Genomic DNA, 18896 nt, shown 5'->3' with positions numbered 1-18896 from the left:
TCAGCCCCCTGGAATCTACCAATTTTCCCATCTGCCTTGCTTGGGCCACTGTAGTATCCGTTCTCTTCCATACCCGAGTCAACCTTTTACTCAAGGCCTGCACATCTGCCCTGTCCTCTACCTAAAATGCTCTCTGTAGCCAGTACATTTACCTGGTGTTCTCAGTTTTCAACCTTAGGTTAATTGTCACTTGTTCAGAAAAGGCCCATCTGTAGACTGTGTATCTGAGCAGGGCTTTCCATGCCGTCCCCTGTATATGACTGTCCCAGAAATCATCCCAGTTCAATTTGTATCAAGTATACAAGTATACAATTTGTTGATTGAATATTTCTCCCCCCATCTGAAAAATGCCATGAGGGCAGAGACAGGGACCAGTAGAGTGTCTGACACTTAGTAGGTACTTCATAAATATTTATGAATGGGTGAATTTACACTTTTTATTATATCCATGAAGATGAAGAATATCTTTTTAATGTTGTTTGTATCCTATCATTCACCTAAGATCATAAGAATCTTGAAGGCAGGCACTGGTCTCTTATTTTGGCCTTGCTCCTGTCTCCTTGGGAAACCAATATATTTTTAAACACATTGTGAATTTACAGAATAACTTGAAGTCTGGGAAGAAGCCAGCTCAATCTTTCATTGTTTTGCTCATAGAGCTTTCCACTGACCCTTTCTTTTCACAATTATGTTTAGCTACCCTATGTTTTACCTTCTGTTACCATGATAGGAATTCTCCTCCTCTCTCCTCCCACAGCCATGCAGTTTAACCCTCTTTTGTGATTGTAAGCGATTTCCCCTCTTTGCACAGCCATCTTTCCACAGAAATCACTCCCTTCATTTTCCTTCATCCTATCAGATGCTCTGTTCTGAACTGTCTTCTGCCTGACTGCCTCACTTGGGTGGTGAGGTGTGTGAAGTTGCTGTCTGCATTCAGGTAGAGCCCTCACTGTGTGGGGAAGGAAGTTCCCTTTGCTTGCTTCAGGACACAATGAGCACTGTTCTGATGGACTCATATATCATCGGTCATGGCTGAAACCACAACACATCATCATCTTGCAGCTGATTTTCTGCTTCAGGTGACACCATTTTCAGGAGACCCCACACCTTCCTTAGTTTGGTTTTAAATGCTGTTTTCTCAAGAGCCCCATCCTGCATGCATTTGTATATGTTTTCTCCTCTTCTCTGGAGGACACCTCTTCCCACTTATACACACACATGCACACAAACTGACACATGTATTTCTGTGTATTTAAAATAACTCCCCAAATCCAGCCACTGTTAGTGTGGCACCATCTTCCAATTAGAAACAATCTGCAGATGTCATGTATCTGTCAGCCTTTGAAGTCAGTCTCGTGCTGGACTGAAATATTTCCATACTGGACCTTCTCTAAGTAGCTCTATTCCTCCCCCCCCCCCCCAAATCTTCCACAGAAGCTCTCATATATATTCTCCACCAATACCTTATTAGCAAATATTAGCTTTAGCAGAGTTATTACTTTCATTGGATTTTCAACTATCTGAATCATAAAGATTTCCTTTACATAATTTAGGGTCCTTGTTGATGCTCTAGAGTTGGCTATATTTGTAACTCAGGAAATAACTGAGTAGTTAAAGCTTCCCAGGAGAACAGCTATGTGCAATTTAGAATACCTTGGGAATTGAGCTGCAAATATTTCATTTTGGTTTGCCTCCTCTTCTCTCTTTTAAAAAATTCATTTATTTTTGGTCTTTGAATTCTCTAAAACAAGATCTTCTTCCTCTCATTTTTCAAACTGGTATTATTAATATGTTTTGATACATGTAAAGTTCTTAACTGAAATTCAATTAACTCAATTTATGAAAAAGGACAAAGACATTCAAAAGCAAAAACAAAAAAATTAATATCATAGGTAAATATAAAAAGAAAATTCAAGGAAAATGCATATTGGGCTTTAACATTCAACTCTATCACCTTTATCAGCATTTCTAAATTGAATACTCTCTAGAAGGCCCTTTTGAAGGCAGGGGCAAGGGTGGACAAAAACAAGATTTCAGGATTTCCCAGTTGCAACATTATTTAAAAAAAAACATTTTATGCATAAAATCATAAAACTAGGTATAAATCCCTTAACCTTTTTAGACTTACATGACTCTAAAATCTGGTTTTAAATCATACACATAGGTAACCACTAAAATTAACAGCATTAATTTAATGGAGCAGATGATATTTTATTAAAATTAATTTCCAAGTTGCAATGTGAATATGGTCCTGACTGCTGCCAGAGCATCACTTTTAACTTTGGTCTGTGCAATATGACAACAGAGTTCTCTTTCCACATGGCTTCATTCCAACTTTTGAGAACCTTCATTACTATAGTGGACCCTGGGATCATTCAGCGTTCCTTGGGAGAAATGTACTGCTGAACCTTAAGTCCACCTCTGTATTTTTTCATTAGTCTGAAACAACAGAATACATACTCTTTTATGCTATTGTAATAATAGACACAAGTCTGAAAATTTAAATCTAATTGTAGTCATAAAACATCCAGAATATGTATATATTATATTTTTAAAGAATATTTTACAAATGAAAACACTAGATTAAAAAAATACACAAGAAAAAATCCCATAGGTGCTGTGAGTGTGTGTGTGTGTGTGTGTACATAACTTACAGAGTCACACACATAATATCTCCAAGGACATCTACTTCATCTTATGTAGGTTCTTTTTTTTTTTTTTGAGCTTTACTGAGATATAACTGACATATAACATTTGTAGGTTTGAAGTGTACAACATGTTGATTTGATGAATTTATGTATTGCAAATGACTACCACCCAGCAAAAGCTAACACTGCCATCTCATCACATGATTAGCCTGTCTTAGTTGTGGTGAGAAGATACAAGATCTACTCTCATTGCAACATATCATTATTTATAATCTTTGTGGGCTTTTTTTATGTCTTTCCTTTTTTTAATGTTTAATAATTTTTGAGAGACAGAGCCTGAGTGGGGGAGGGGCAGAGACACACACACACACACACACACACACACACACACACACAGAACATGAAGCAGGCTCCTTGCTCTGAGCTGTCAGCACAGAGCTGGATGCGTGGCTCGAACTCAAGAACTGGGAGATCATGACCTGAGCCAAAGTCGGATATTCAACTGACTGAACCCCACCATAATCTTTGTAGGGTATTTTGACATCAGTTTGAAAAACATTGCCTTACACCTTTCCATCATTATAAATATGTACTGGTCACCTATAATAGATACCAAATCCGCTGTGGGAGGTTTGGTGTTAAAAAATGAAGACCACTGACATGATTCTTATCCATGTGGTATTTACAGCCCCAGAAAATAAGTGCATAAATAATTAAATCCAGTGTTGTAATTCTATGAAGAAGTCCAGGATCTTCTCTATTAACATTGCATTACAAAGAGAGTGGAAGTTTAAAATGATGAGTCTGTATTAGAGGTTATTCACTCTATTCACTACTGTCTACTTATTAAAGCAGAGAGGCATGCAATGTATTTTAGGTATTATCCCAATAACAAGGGTGGAAATATAAAGACATTTTCTGGTAAAATTTAGTTTCTCAAAATGCCAGTTTTCAATTTTTTGAATACTAGCATCTACAGAGTTATCCATACAAGAGAGGCACTGTTCGTGAGACTGGTTCAAAATACTTGTAATAATTAAATAGTCATGCTCTAGGTATCCACGTTATCTAGATGCTCCTACACCTATCTGTGTATATAATTGAGATGTGACTTTTATTTTTAAGTACACATGATTTTTATGCATGCACTGTGCTGCATTCAGATGTAAGGTTGTAAAACTTTCAGCATCTAATATACAAGCCCCAGGTGGCATTTACTAACCCCTCTGTCTCAAATATGCTTCCAGTCCCCATGGCACTCACCATTCCTTAACCTGCTTTGCATTCACCACTTGTCATCCTCCAAAACTAATATGCTTATTTACTTATATGCTTTCTTTGTCTCACTGGACATAGCCTCAAGGATCATGACCTTTGCCTGTTTGCCAGCCAGCATTCTCAGCTCCTGGAATATTGTCTAGTGTACCTTAGATATTGATTAAATATCTGTTATGTGAATCACGTTTTTTTTTTTTTTTTTTGTATTTTCAGAGGCAAAATATAAAAACAAAAGCAGACCTAAAGAACACAAACAAAAACCTTAAAGCTACCTAATTTCACTTTTCAGGAAGATTTTATTTTGATTGAATTCCAACTTGTCTCTTGTCTGATTTCTTAAAGGCGGTGGTTGTCAAAGAGGAGTCTTCAGACCGGTATCAATGGCCTCACCTGGGAACCTTAAAATGCATATTCTCAGCCCCTCTTTGAACACACTAAATCAGAAGAACTTGGGAGTTGGGCTCAGCAATCTGTGTTTTAAAGAGCTCTCAGGGTGAATCTGATGCACAGTGAAGTTTGAGAACCACTGCCTGAAAGCATGGATTTCTTCTACCTGCACTTCTTCCTTAAAAACAAAACAAAATGACCCTGCATCTTAACTGCATGTCCCATGTTTAGTGGAATTGAAAATGACAACTTTGCCTGCAAAATTCCTTTCCTCCAATAGCTTTTGGCATTTCTTTGCCATTTCTGAGTATTTCCACTCTTCAGAAATAGCTAGAGGTGGTTTAACGATGTACAAAAGTCATTTCCAAATATCTTTCCTGTTCTCCTAAGCTATTTTATCTCTTATGAGAAAATTAAATGCTAAAATTAAAAACTGAATACCATAAATTTGTGGGAAACTGGATAATACCAATGTACTCCTCCTGGTCTTATTACTTTGAGTCTTGAGCCACAAACACTTTCTTTTTGAGGAGAAGCCAACAGCCCTTAAGTGCAGAAATTCTACACAAGGCTGAATAGGTGTAAATTCTCTACGCTGGTTGTACCAGCTGTTCAGAGTCCTGAACCTCTCTGCATCTCAGTTTTGTGATCTGTAAAGTATGATAATAATAAAGCATGTCTCAAAGGGTAGTTATGAGGATCAGGTTATTTAATATATGGAAAGTTCTTAACTGTGCTAGGCACCAATAAGCACTATGTAATTTGAGACATTACCATCGAGTTGTAATAAACTCTACCTTATGAAGAACCACTAGATAAGATTTGCTTAAGGGTAAGAATTTTAGAGACCTATAAGAGTTTTCAAGAAATTAGAAAGTTATCATTCATGTTTCTTGATTTTCCTCTTGGATGCCCTTATTTGACATAAAAAATTCTCCTTCATGTGCTTCCTGTAAATGAGAGTTCAACACAGCCGTAAACATCAAGGAAGGAGCCAGGTTTGTAAGAACACTTAAACATTTTTTAAAAAGTTATTCTCTGAGCTCTTCTTCCTGCTGTTCCCTGTTGTTTCCTTCTTTTCCCTCAAACAACATCATCATTCTCACAAGTAACTTTATCATTCTTTAGGTTCTAGTATTGTACAGACTCAATGAATGGTCTCTGCCCCATTCAGAGAGATAGATTTATCCAGTTACTCCACTCTATTTGCCCCCGTCCATGCCTGCTAATGAAACCCAGGTTTGACAGCAGGTAAATTGGGCTGTGGGTATCTGTCTGGGGTATATCTACCGAAGGAGTGCACAAGGCTTCCCAAGGTATGTGTGGCAGGGCACTGAGAGTCTGTTTTGCCCATGGAGAATAGATTTGGACTGACCGGTTTCAAAGTCAGTCCCTGCAAGACTCCTGGTAATTTGTACTGGTTCCATGCACTTAAGAGGATACATTCAAGATCTCAGATTTCCTAAATCAATCTGCCTAAGAAAGGCACTGAGATTGAATTGTAATTCTAGTGATCCTTTTGACTGTTCCCACTTTTATAAATTGTCCAGGAAATAATTTACCTTTATTTGTCGCCATCATCCAACTATTACAAAAAAAAAAAAAAAAAAATCACTATTGAAGGAGAATCCCACCAAAGTAAAGCATAGATGTAATGAAGGGAAAGGACAAAGACATCATAGCAAAGCACATATCTTCTCTATCTTGTAATTAGAGAAAGAGACATTTTCTGGTAGAGAACAATGTGATTTGGCATATTAAAAGAAACAGTATTCAATTTTACCCACCTTTCTGGGTGTAGTGGGTTAAACAAGGTCCTTCTAAGTAAAAGAGAAATACACCTTAAAAGTCATTTGATAAAGCCTGGTAAAATGTTAACAATATACTGTCCAGATATTGTGAAATTGAATGAATTTAATACTGAGTTACAAAGCCCTTTGCAAGTCAGGTATTTTTCAATTCATTGCTTTAAAAAAAGCTGAAGGAGGAACTAATTGAATTGTCAGCTGTGAGATCATTAAAATAATTTTTGAAGCTATATTTCTGTGTGATTTTTGGCACATATCTTGGAAGAGGTTCAAAGAATTGAGTGGCACTGCTATACAAGATTTTCCCTCGCTCATGTGAACTAGGTTTCTCTCAAACAAAAATAGAAATTGAATCAGTCCTGAGCTCTATCTTATTCTAGCACTAAGGTTATTTATTCAAGGTATGATTTTATTTTTATTTATTTTGTTTCAGTTTATTTATTTTGAGAGAGAGAGAGAGAGAGAGCGAGCATGCGAGCAGGGAGGAGCAAAGGGAGAGGGAGAGAGAGTATCCCAAGCAGACTCTGGGCTGATAGCATGGAGCCTAATTCGGGGCTCAAACTCACTAACCATGGAACCATGACCTGAGTTGAAATCAAGAGTCAGACACTCTACCTACTGAGCCACCCATGCACCCCTCAAAGTAATTTTAAAAAACCTCATCTACCCCATTAAGTACTATATATCCAGCAAAAGTTTACTTTTTATGTTTAATTATTACTTAATAAGATGAACAATATATTTATGTTGTTTTATCAATACTGTCCTTGTAATAACTAATTTTAAAAGAAAATAGCATTACTCAGAGCTTTATGATTATAGAACATATAAGAAATTTCAATTTCCATCTCTCTCTGTATATTTGCAAATAAATATGGTAGCTGATCAATAAAAGGTTTTAAGTATGAAAGGTTACATCAAGACAAAATCCTGCAGAAGACATATATTGGAAACACAAGTTCAAGTTTTAAAAAGGAACAATTCACATTTTATGACTAATAAAGAACTTTTTCATGATTTTGAAACTAGATAATCAAATCAGTATTGCATTTAAATTTTATTGAAAATATGTGTGTGTATATAGATATAGTTATAGATATAGATATAGATAGATATAGATACATATATAAAGGAATGTTGTGACATTTTAATTTTAAAATTGTGAATATTCTCCACAGGCCAGAAGTGCATCCTTTTAACTTAAATTTTAAAAATTATATGACTTAGGGGCATCTGGGTGGCTCAGTTGGTTCAGCGTTCAACTTCTACTCAGGTCATGATCTCGTGATTCATGAGTTCAAGCACCACATTGTGCTTGCTGCTGTCAGAGCTGAGCCCAGTTTAGATCCTCTGTCCCTCTCTCTCTGTCCCTCCCTGACTTGTGCCCTCTCAAAAATAAATTTAAAAAGTTAAATATATATATCAACTTAACATTTTTGAGAGGTTACATAATTGACCAAAATAAAAGCAAGAATATCTGTTTGCACTTTGTCACTTGGGTTTGTGTGGTTCTGGGGACTAGAATGTGACTCCCTTTACTCTGTCCCAGTTTACCATCCACTTCCAGGCTTGACAGTTCCTGGCACTGAACAATTAGAACTTCATTGTTAGAAGTTATTCAAATAGAAATTTGGTGTTTATGAAAACACAGCTGTTATAAAGAAAGGTTGCACAGGAAATTTCATCAATCATTTTCAACTGAAAGTGAATGAATGTGTTTATCTTTTTTGTTCTTCTTTTCCCCTAAGAAATGCTTTTGAAAGGGTAGAGTGCAAGGTCCATTAAGAGCTTTTTAGTTTGCATTAGGGAAATGGAAAGTTGCTGCAGAAGGACAAAACTTCAGATTGAAGCTAGGGTCCCAGGATATGAAGGAAACTGCATACATTCAATTTTTTTTTTATTACTATGACACACCTGTGAAGGTGGCAAAGAGTCACTCAATGATACTTGAATTATTACTATCTATTTTAAATGCGGTTGAGCCTCCAAAACTCATCTTGCTGATCTTAGACTTAGAAACAATTACAAAAGTAGGGGCACCTGGATGGCTGTCAGCTGAGCATCTGATTCTTGATTGTGGCTCAGCTCATGATCCCAGGGCTGTGGGATTGTGCCCCGTGTCTGGCTTCATCCTGAGCATGGAGCTTGCTTGAGATTCTCTCTCCCTTTCCCTCTTCCCCTCTCCCCCACTCGTGCTTTCTGTCTCTCAAAAAAAAAATACAAAAATAGATCTATAACTACTGGTGTTAAGGGATACCTGTGATAAAGTTCCAAAAAAAAAAGCTTCATAGGAATATTAGAGTATAATTCTATTTCAGGTAAATAAATCAACACAGTCTTTATTTATGTGAATATGTGTATGTAAAAAGTGAGATGTAGAAGGAGAGGTAACAAGAGTGTTACCAAATTAAGGACCTCATTTTTTCACACATTTAAATATGGTTATTTTATTTTTGTAGTTTGAAAAACAGCAAATAAAGAAAATTTAGAAGAGAAAGCCTTCTTCCTGCCGTCCTGTGAAAGCATCTAATTATCACCCCACCCCTAACTCAAAGCTGCCGGAACCTGCTGAATGACAGGTGACCTGTACATACAAAGACTTCTGTGATTGGAAGCTAGTATTATTTCTATGTGTCCTACCAACCAGGGAGAGTACTTTGCTAGACAGAGCATTTTCCCCTTTCAACAGAAGCTGTCATTTTAGTGCTCCAGTATTATTCTGCTCCCATAGCCATTCAGGCTGTTTCTGGCTGGCCATTTTGCTAAGGGAAAACAGCATGTCCAAAAGTTCATGCTCTCTCTTCCATTGTCAGTGTCTTTGGTGTTCTCGTCTCCTGAGCTTTGTAGAAAGATCTCTGCTTTCAGTCAAAATGGGATCAGATTTGGTGAGATGAGGCAGTGTTTTTTTTTTTTGTTGTTGTTTGTTTGTTTGTTTTGTCTTCTCATCTGGAGGTGCTGGATTGATGTTCCTTGTGCCCAGAAGGTGGGCCTCAGACCTGTTTGCTGGGACATCTTATGGGAATAGCACAGCTATAACTGGACCTCACTATTTGCCCAGATACCGCAACTCAGGTTTAGACTAGAGGGGTGAGTGGCAGGTGGGCATATACCTGGGGCCCTTGAAACACACCCTTCTTTGCAAGCCCACATTTACAAGGGATTCTCTTCCATTTTCTTTCAATGGATTGTAAAATCCTGGGGAACATATGCTAATTTTCCTTCTGACCAGCAGGCATATTTATTTCTTCATTAAACCTAATAGCCTGCAAGTCATTCATACCAAACAACAAATTCCACTTACATTCACAGCTTCCAATTGTTGAGTATGTGCGAGGTTGAGGAGGTAGAGGTTAGCTTTTTTTTTTTTTTTTTTTTGAGATTAGCTTTTTACCATAATGATAACCCATGTGACATCAGCCACTTTGTTGTCTGGGCTGGGGGTGGGTAGGGGGTGGCAGTAGGAGGGAAGGGGAACTCTGATCACTTTCTTCTTACCTCTGCTGACATCTTCAGAGGCAGCCAGGACTTCCTAAAAATTGATGGCTTTCTAAGGTGAATTTTATCAATCCATGTTATAAATTATAATTTGCAGGATTTGGGTATCTTAGGGGTAAAAGGAGATTATCAATACCAGGGAGAGCTGGTGGTAAATATGTCCAATTTTTGACTAACAAGTTAGGTATTTGCTTTGTAGATTATCTGTGACCTATTTGAAATACTGATCCACTTTCTTGTCCCTATGCCCCTGGTCTATGTCTCCCACAAGGTGGTAAATGTGCTCAAGAAATATAAACTAATTTTCATATAAGCCTGGAGGGGAAAATAAGATGGAAAGCAAATATATGGCAAAGATCTTCACATAATATGGTCCTAAATCAAGTAGAAATGATAATTCAGGCCACTGTTACCCTATACTTAGGAAGTTTCATCAATAATTGATTGTTTCCTTTTAGCATGGGACTATTTTGTTCCGTTTACTCCTCAGAATACAGCAATCACATTTATGACACAGCCTCTCAACACTCTCTTCTCCCTTTCCCCACCTCCATTCCTCAATGTTTCCCTCCCCTACTCCCCTCCCCTCCCCCAATGTCCTCCATCTCCACTCCCCACCCTCCTCCCTCACAGGTGTACCATAGATGACCGAGTCACCCGGGTGGCCTGGCTAAACCGCAGCACCATCCTCTATGCTGGGAATGACAAGTGGTCCATAGACCCTCGTGTGATCATCCTGGTCAACACACCAACCCAATACAGCATCATGATCCAGAACGTGGATGTGTATGACGAGGGCCCTTACACCTGCTCTGTGCAAACAGACAACCACCCGAAAACTTCCCGGGTCCACCTCATAGTGCAAGGTGAGTTACAGCTGGATTCGGGGCTTGGTGGACCTGTCGATGATGGAAGGGAAACATTATCTCAGTCTTTGCTTCTATTCTGGTGTGAAGACATGAGAAACATTTTCCTCTGTGGAACCCAGAGACTGAGTGTATGTTCTGGATTCCTTCCCATCTGCTGAATTCTTGACTAAGTACTGCATATCTTCACAGTCTCTCAATTGTACCTTTGGTCCTTCTGTTCTTGTTAATAAGTTGTTTGGCATGTGCTTGTTGAGCTTTCTTAAGTTACTTAGCACTCTAAAGTAGGGCAAGAAACATTAAAAAATAGAGGTGGTATTACTCTCTGTGCCTTTTAATTATCTTTCACAGGATTATTTCATAATAAAAGGTTAACACTGATTTGATGTTATATGACTTGTGACTAGTTTTGCATGGTTGTTGGGTGTGCATATTCCAGAAGGGGTTCTGGATTCTGCATTCGAGTCCAACCCAGCATGGTGGCTGGGTCTGTGCATCCCGTTAGCCTCACAATGGAGTGTATATTAAGAGGGATACTAGTCAAAATGCTATCTCCAGGTCTATGTCAGAAATACATCCATATAATTTTTAAAAAGGGGAGGTTTTCCTTAACATCCCCTCTCATTCTCTCTTTAAAAATCTGTGTCGGGATACCCAAACATATTGTACAATAGTTTTTCATTAGAATTTCACACTGTAGGAACAAAACTAAGGCTGAAGAAATGTCAGAATCCCAGATATTAACTATTAAATATTGGGAATTAAAAGCACATGCAAATAGCAGCTAATGAGAATTTGGGAGCCATTTTAAAACAAGGAAGCAATATAAATTAACTTATTTTGAACTACCCCCAACTAACATCACCCCTCTGCCCCACCATTTCTATGTAAAGTAATTTATCTCAGGTGTTGACTCATGGTAACAATGAAGTACTAAGGATACTACTGGCCATCCCCCAGTGACACAGCCTTCCTCCACCAAATGAGAGACTTGGGCGGACCTTTCTCGGAATCTCCTATACTTACCTCTTGGAGCTGTACACTGAAATCTCAGAAAGAGTCCCTGTGTGTGATTCAGGCTTTAAAAAGTGCCTTTTATCAATTCCCATCTGTAGTATATTTGACAAATTGTTTTCAGTTTATGAAATGTTTGCTGCATCCTGGCTTAGATAATGTGGATGTTTTCACCCCTACTTTACTAAAAAAAAAAAAAATACTTTACTCACATCAGTTGGTTTCATGGAGAGTTTGAATAGGGGTTAGTGTCTTTTCACACTTCATTCACTTGTAAAAATCAGGGTGGCCATTCCTTCTTTTGGCTAAAACAGCTCTTTGCTAGCTTAACATCCAGGTCTCTGGTTCTTGGGACATTTGTAATGGCATGTGCTGGATCAGAAATCATTCTGCTGCAGCTTTCTTTTCCACCAGGCCCTGGGTGCTGCCATATTGCTTGAAGCCCAGCCTCAGTTCAGCGTCCAAGCCCTTGTCTCATCCCCAAGTGCTTTCAGACACCCACATTGGTCTGCATACCACAGATGTCTGTACACTCTGCTGTTTCCATTCTCCACTCATGTCCCACCCAGGGGTATGGCTTGGTGATGATCACTGCTTTGGAACTACAAGACGGCCTGCCATCTGGAGATAAAGGCAGCTGTCATGTCTGATGCTTCTTCTCAGTGGATGGTGGAGGCACTTGGTGAGATCAGTTATCTGAGATGAGCCGGAATGTCTGTTGAAAGTTTCTGGGGTGCAGAAAACAAGGGGGTGTGAGTTCTCACTACCCCGCCTGCCACCTGGGCTTAGTTCCAGAGGAGCTGAAATTCTCAGCTTTGGAAGTGACGCCTCCATGGCACCTTCGTGGCCTTGACAGCAAAGTTATCTTCAAATTCAGGAAATGCAGCACTGAAATAAAAAAGAACTGTCAGGCACTGTACAGAAACAGACTCAAACAGAACAAGGCTATCACTTTTCAGGAAATAAGACAGATTGTGTAAGCATGTCAAAGTCAATACAGGCCATAAAGTGCTAGTGATGGAGAGCTTCAGGGATAGTATGCTTCATAAGGCCCTTGGAGCAATTCGTTGGGCTGGATATGGAACCCAGTGGTGTTTCCCTGTGGGCTTCATAGGTTTGGGTCAGAAAGAGTCCAAGAAGAGGCGAGAGCAGAGCCATGGAGTGACTGCAGTTTCAGAGGTCAGTTCCTCACAGTCTCCACATTGCAGACCAAGTGACTCTTATAACTCTGGGCAACTGAGGTGTGAAATCCAATGCAAAAGATCAGGGTGGGTGGAGGTGGGAGGAGACAACCTTCCCTTGAACACTTAGCAGATGGGCCATTACATTTACTGAGAGGTAAAAAGAAGGCACTCACAGAGCTGCATTCTGTTCTGTCTTGGTTAGCAATGGGTGACTTGTTCTTTCTTTGGAGACCAGTTGAATTTCTAGTGGGAGGAAGCAGAGACCCCACTGCTCAATTAGAAAGAAGTCCAAGAGTCCTCCTTCTTCCCAGCAGCTATCGGCTTTTGTCCAGTCTATAGATTAATTTTTCAGACTTAGTGTTAGTTCAGGTTAGATAAAGATAATGAAAGTTTCCTAATCCTCTTAAAGAAGATTTATCTGACTGAGTAGAAAGCTTTTGGAATACAATAAGGCATGTATAAAACTGAGGCCTAATCTTGCCTTTAATTTCAAACTGCTGATGGTTATTGATTTTGCAATGAGAAAAACTGAAAAATTTCCGAGCTGCAACATGTCTGTTTAGAGAGAGAGAGAGAGAGAGAGAGAGAGAGAGAGAGAGATGTTTATTTATCTTCTGTCCATTTGAGAATGTTAGGATCTCGTCACCTCTGCCAACCAAGTGCCATTAGCAGAAGGGAGAGCAGTCCCATGGGGCCCTGGCTTTGCTGCTCCCTGTTGCTGCAAAGTGAGGAACTCAGAGAGGCTCTGTCACTAACCTCAGAGCCTGTCCTTTACTGTTTTATAAGGTGGCCTTTGCCACATACCTGATAGCATTAGTTTCCAAGTCCTCTTCAAGAGAGCTGCATTCATTAAAATACTATCACTGATACCCATGACACGTCTTGGCCTCTGAGGGAATAATTTTAAAAAGCACCATGTGAATATGTATGATAATGTGACCTAGACTGTATACTTAGGTATTAAGAAAATCCAGAGCAAGAGAGAGGTGTTGCTGTGGAGTCAGATTAGTCAGGTAGGAAAATCAACCTGGCAGCTCTGTTGGGGATGGAGTGAAGTGGAGAGAAGCAGAAGTATTGGGGAGGAGGTTACTCCTGTCACCCAAATGTGTGATGTGGGTGGGTTGTATGTCTACCTGTGGAAATGGAGAAGGTTCAAGATATTGTCCAAGGGAAATTGAGAGGATTAATCTTAATGCCTTAAAAGCGGAAGAATTGAAAGGATATCGTTTCCATGTTTGAGTTTGGGGAAATATCGACGGCAAGGCTAATAATCATGTAATTAGGATCCTGGGCCTCTAGGATAGGAAAGCATTAGTCTTGCTAGGTTTAGGGACAAGGAAAACACAAATATTAAACATGTGCTAGAGAACTAAGGTGTAACTCAGGATCAGAAAAGGTATATTTGAGATCCATTATGAACCTATTAACATGACAGTAGGTAAGATTTCTGAAATTAACTATTCCTACAGAGCAGCAGAGACCATAATTTATTTATATCCAACCCCAGCACATAGTACACTGTCAGAGGCATACTAGGCATTCGGCAAATGTTTGTAAAATGAATGGAAGAACAGATTGATACAGCTAATGAAATGGCATCTGAAGGCAGTGATCATAAAGCCCCTTGCAAGCAGATCTGGGTGGGGAATGAGCCAGACACTGTCCAGATAACTTGGAATGGACAGTAATTGGGAACAGTTCCCTGGAGGGATAAGGGTCTTCAGTGTGACAAGCTAAGAGATATACCAGGGATAACATGCATTTATTTAGCACTTTACAGCACTGGTCACAATCTTTGTCTCACTTGACCCTTACAACAAGCCCTGGGAGGCTGAAGTGCAGTGACTGTTCTCCTCGTTTTGCAAATTAAATAACTGCAGTTCATGGAGGTTAAGAGAGCAGCCATGGTCTCCTGTGAGTAAGTAGCAGAGCTGGGTCTTGAACCATGGCCATATGACTCCAAGATCAATGTTTCTCCAGCATGCTCCAGCATCCCCACTGCCAGACATGTCTGAGGTTATTTCTCTAATTTAAATCCATGGGAATTTTTCAGTTATCCTTTCTTTCCACATACCCCCCTTTTTTCCCTGCTACTGATATTACATTGTATCATCAGAAATTGAGGACAAAGCTCAAGAAGAAAATTAGCAGTGGGGGTGGGATGTCAAAGCTACAACAAATGGTATAGAGATGCTGAGTGAAGCAAAGAAGAAGATAATTAATTTACTAGTAGCTCATCACTCCAGGGATACACGTTTTAAATGTTACCTCTTTATCCTATGTAAGTACTGAAAACTCTGGCCCCTCTGAGAATCCAGTATCTAATTGCGATTCTAATTGTCATGAAGTTTTCAGCACTCTGAAATTCTGTGGATATCTGGTGTCACCATGGTCATAGTCTTTGTCCAGGATGGATCGGCAGGAAGATGTGCTGGCTCTTTGCTCCCTGGATGTTGACATTTTCTGTCTGCTCTCTTGGCTAGTTCAGAAATCTGTTTACTACCAGGTATTTCTTTGCATGGAACAAACTCCTCTTGCTCAGCCTAATTTTATGCAAATTGCAAGAAATGCCGAACTATGTGAATTTCTCACATCTGAGACTCCACAGCAACATCGTGCAATTTTTGTGTCTGCAAAACACTTTGAGTCTTTGAGCCTGGAGTCAATTCAGGTGAGACTGGTTGGTACCCAATGTTGAGTTTGGAGAAGTCTGATTTGCGAACCAGTCCAGTCCTAGATTCTGCTGAGTACCAGCCAACTTCTGAATTGGGAACATTAAGCATAAACCTTAGCTCAGTTGATCCTCACACCAACCTTACAGAGTCTACATCAGATTTACGTTTTAAAAATAAGGAAGCTGAGGCTTAGAGAGGTTAAAACTGCCCAAAGATGATGGCACCTACTAAATGCTTTAAATTCTCTTCACTAGATTTGTGTCTGGAAAACAGCTATCAAAATAGAGTAAAAAAGCATGTTACTTACATAATCTTTTGATTAATTCTTCACAAAAGCCCTGGGAGACAAAACAGAAAATTACCATATTCCAAGAAAAGAAATGGGGATTCAGAGTTGAAGTAATTTGTCCAAGTTACCCTGGCCAGTAAGTGGCAAAGCATCACTTAATAAAAAATGCCAGATGATATGATTCTAGATCCAGTATGTTCACACACCAGACTGCTAATTCATAGCTAAATAAAAGGACAGGTAAATGTCACTATTAGTGAGAGAAATATAAAAAGTTCTAAAGTACTGCTAAGAAGAGTGGATACCAAGGAGACTTGCTGGGGTGGAGTGGCAAGGCTGAGTCTGAGGCCAGGGAGCTGATGTGGGGCAGGGCTCTGGGGGAGCATGTGCAGCAGGCAGGGGAAGCAGGCCCTGCAAGTCACAGTTGTGCCAAGGAGCAACCTATTTTCAGATTTTCCTTTGTAACCAACCTCTTTTCTTCTGCTATTTTCTCCTCTTCTCCCAAATATTACAGTCATTTCAATTAACATGTGTAATTTTGGGCCTAAAGAAAAGCAGCCAGTCAACCTGAAATAAATTTAATTTATTCAGTCTCTATTTTAAATTATAATCACACTTGTTCTTCACAGAGTCAGGGTGGAAAAGTAGAAAAGAACAAGATTGTGCATCAGAAAACTCACTCCCCAGCCTGAGTACTGCTCTTGACTTCCAGGCCTGTATTTTTAGGATGTTCCCTTCCTGGCTTCTTATCCTTGGGTGAATAATAAAAGTCAATGTACTTAATTTTATTCAGATACACATATGCATACCTTGATCTTACATATTATGCAGATTATATTTTGCGTTTGAAAATAAGATACTGAGAAAGGGTCTATAAGCTGCAAATTCTGTGTGCAGGTGCAAATAAAACACACAGGCCAAAGAGTCCATAGTACAAAATAAGTTAGAAGACTTTCTCTGGGCTTCATTTTCCCTATTTTAAAATGGAAGTGTTGAAGAAATGGTAAGGAAGTCCTTTCTAGTTATTATATTTTAGGATTTATTAATGTAATTTCTTTGGAGGATTTTTGTATAGCCAGGCATCTCTACTCCCCGGCTTTTCCTCCTTCACCCATTGATGGGGAAGTCAGAAAGGTTTGCTCTTATCCTCTTTCTCATTTGTATTTTCTTCAGAGACCTTAAGATTTGAGGTCCCCTTGCTCACACCAGTTTTAGTGGTGACTCTGAGCATTGCTCACCCACAGTGGTTGTGGCTCAGAGGATGGAAAAGAAAGACATCCTCTCCTTCCCTGTTCCACTCTGATATTTGTAAGCCGCCATAACCCACATCCAACAGTGTAATATATGCTAACATTCTTTTTTCTTTAAGGATTATTTTACTTATTTGGGGGCGGGGAGAGACAGACAGCATGAACAAGGGAGGGAGAGAGAGACATTCAGTGAAGAGCCCCAACATGAGGCTTGATCCCAAGAGCTGTGAGATCATGACCTGATCCAAAATCAAGAGTCGGATGCTTAACCGACTGAGCCATGCAGGCACCCCTATGCTAACATTATTAGTTTAGGGACTGGATAAACTAAGAAGGCAACTACAACTTAGAGGGGATAGGAATGAAGTTCTTGCCCTCAGAATACCCCCAGAATACAATAGAGGAATGTACCTCAAAAGCCTTCTTTTTTTTTTTTTTTTAATTTTTTTTTCAACGTTTATTTATTTTTGGGACAGAGAGAGACAGAGCATGAACGGGGGAGGGGCAGAGAGAGAGGGAGACACAGAATTGGAAACAGGCTCCAGGCTCCGAGCCATCAGCCCAGAGCCCGACGCGGGGCTCGAACTCACGGACCGCGAGATCGTGACCTGGCTGAAGTCGGACGCCCAACCGACTGCGCCACACAGGCGCCCCCCTCAAAAGCCTTCTTTCACAAGAATGGTATCCCCACGCAGGCTCTCTTCACACTTGACCTGGTCTCCTTCTGCCTCAGGGTTGGAATGAAGCCCATGCTCTCACTCTCCATTCAAAGATTCTATACCTTTCTTCAGACTGTGTTACTCAACTGTTATCTGACTTTGTCAGCCATGTAGCTGGAGCTGGATTGATGTTCACTCCACCTAGTCTCCCAGGTTGCTATACCTCTCGTGACATCATGTGTAGTTGGCTACAACACAGTCCAAAACACATTTTGTAACAAAGAACATACCTCCTTTTACCAAGTTTCTACTCCTGTCCTTGTGAGGAAAAATATGGGACTTTGTTCTGCTCTGCTTAGAAGCTAAGATCATCACACACACAACACACACAGCACACACACACACACAGCCACTCATGGTCACACATACATGTACACACAGTTTTCACAGACTTCATGGCTATTTTTTGGCCTGTCGAATTCCATCCCACCCTCCATTAAATATATAGGTTCAGCCAAGACACCTGGTTGGCTCTGTGGGTTAAGCATCCTACTCTTGATTTTGGCTCAGGTTATGATCTCACAGTTCATGAGATTGAGCCCAATGCCGGGCTCTGTGCTGACACCACAGAGCCTGCTTCAGAATCTGTGCCTCCCTCTCTCTCTCTCTCTGCCCCTCCCCTGCTCATATGTGTGTGCTCTCTTTCTCATAAATAAACAAAGGTTTAAAAAATATGTAGGTTTAGCCTCCCTCTAGAAAAGGCTGGGAGGGGGAGTATATGCTCAATTTCTCCTGTAACGCTTAAAATCTTTGAGTTCTAGGAATAGGAAGAGTTGGATTTTCCATGGTGAATGAGACCTGAGCAAAATTAGACACTGGATGAACACTTTGTCAGGGCCGGAGATGGTATGACCCTGTCTGCCAAGGGGGCAACATTTTCATTTGAGAGTTCTGGCTTTTAAAATGTGTGGGCTTGTACTGAGGCACAGATACATGATCTAAGACGGTGCTACCAATCCTGGCACCTGGTGATGTATACAGTAGCCAGAAAGAGAAGTGCCAGGGCCTGGGGCTGTCATCTGCCTTATTTTCAATAGAATTAAAGAAATAGGGGGTACCAAGTTGGCTTAGTCAGTTGAGCTCCTGACTCTTGATTTAGGCTCAGGTCATGATCTCACAGTCGTGGGATTTAGTCCCAAGTTGTGATCCACACTGAGCATGGAACTTGCTTAAGATTCTCTCTTTCCCTTTCCCCTTTCCCCTCTCCCCACTCATGCTCTTTATCTAAAATAATAATAATAATAGTAATAGTAATATAATAAATGAATTAAAGAAATGGAACA

General features: G+C 39.9%; 1 protein-coding gene and 1 long non-coding RNA gene across 11 annotated transcripts in view; one reads left to right on the top strand and one right to left on the bottom strand.

Moving 5' to 3' along the window:
- The window catches only part of OPCML (opioid binding protein/cell adhesion molecule like), a 1064335-nt gene that overhangs the window by 837809 nt on the left and 207630 nt on the right, over nt 1–18896 (top strand). For all 10 annotated transcript variants that reach the window (XM_045483507.1, XM_045483514.1, XM_045483513.1 and 7 more), the window contains one exon: nt 10250–10482. In XM_045483507.1, coding sequence (XP_045339463.1) covers nt 10250–10482 — 233 coding nt within the window. The remainder of the gene's footprint in view (nt 1–10249; nt 10483–18896) is intronic.
- Nucleotides 10489–14423, bottom strand: LOC123600960. The gene is made up of 3 exons (XR_006713902.1): nt 12854–14423; nt 11709–12384; nt 10489–10761 (listed from the first exon to the last, which is right to left on the bottom strand). It is a non-coding gene; the product is annotated as an uncharacterized LOC123600960 (long non-coding RNA).

Source organism: Leopardus geoffroyi, chromosome D1, assembly GCF_018350155.1.
Source record: "Leopardus geoffroyi isolate Oge1 chromosome D1, O.geoffroyi_Oge1_pat1.0, whole genome shotgun sequence".
Taxonomy (NCBI): Eukaryota; Metazoa; Chordata; class Mammalia; order Carnivora; family Felidae; genus Leopardus; species Leopardus geoffroyi.
Note: the sequence above shows the minus strand (reverse complement) of the source record. Positions and strands in the feature narration are given on the sequence as shown.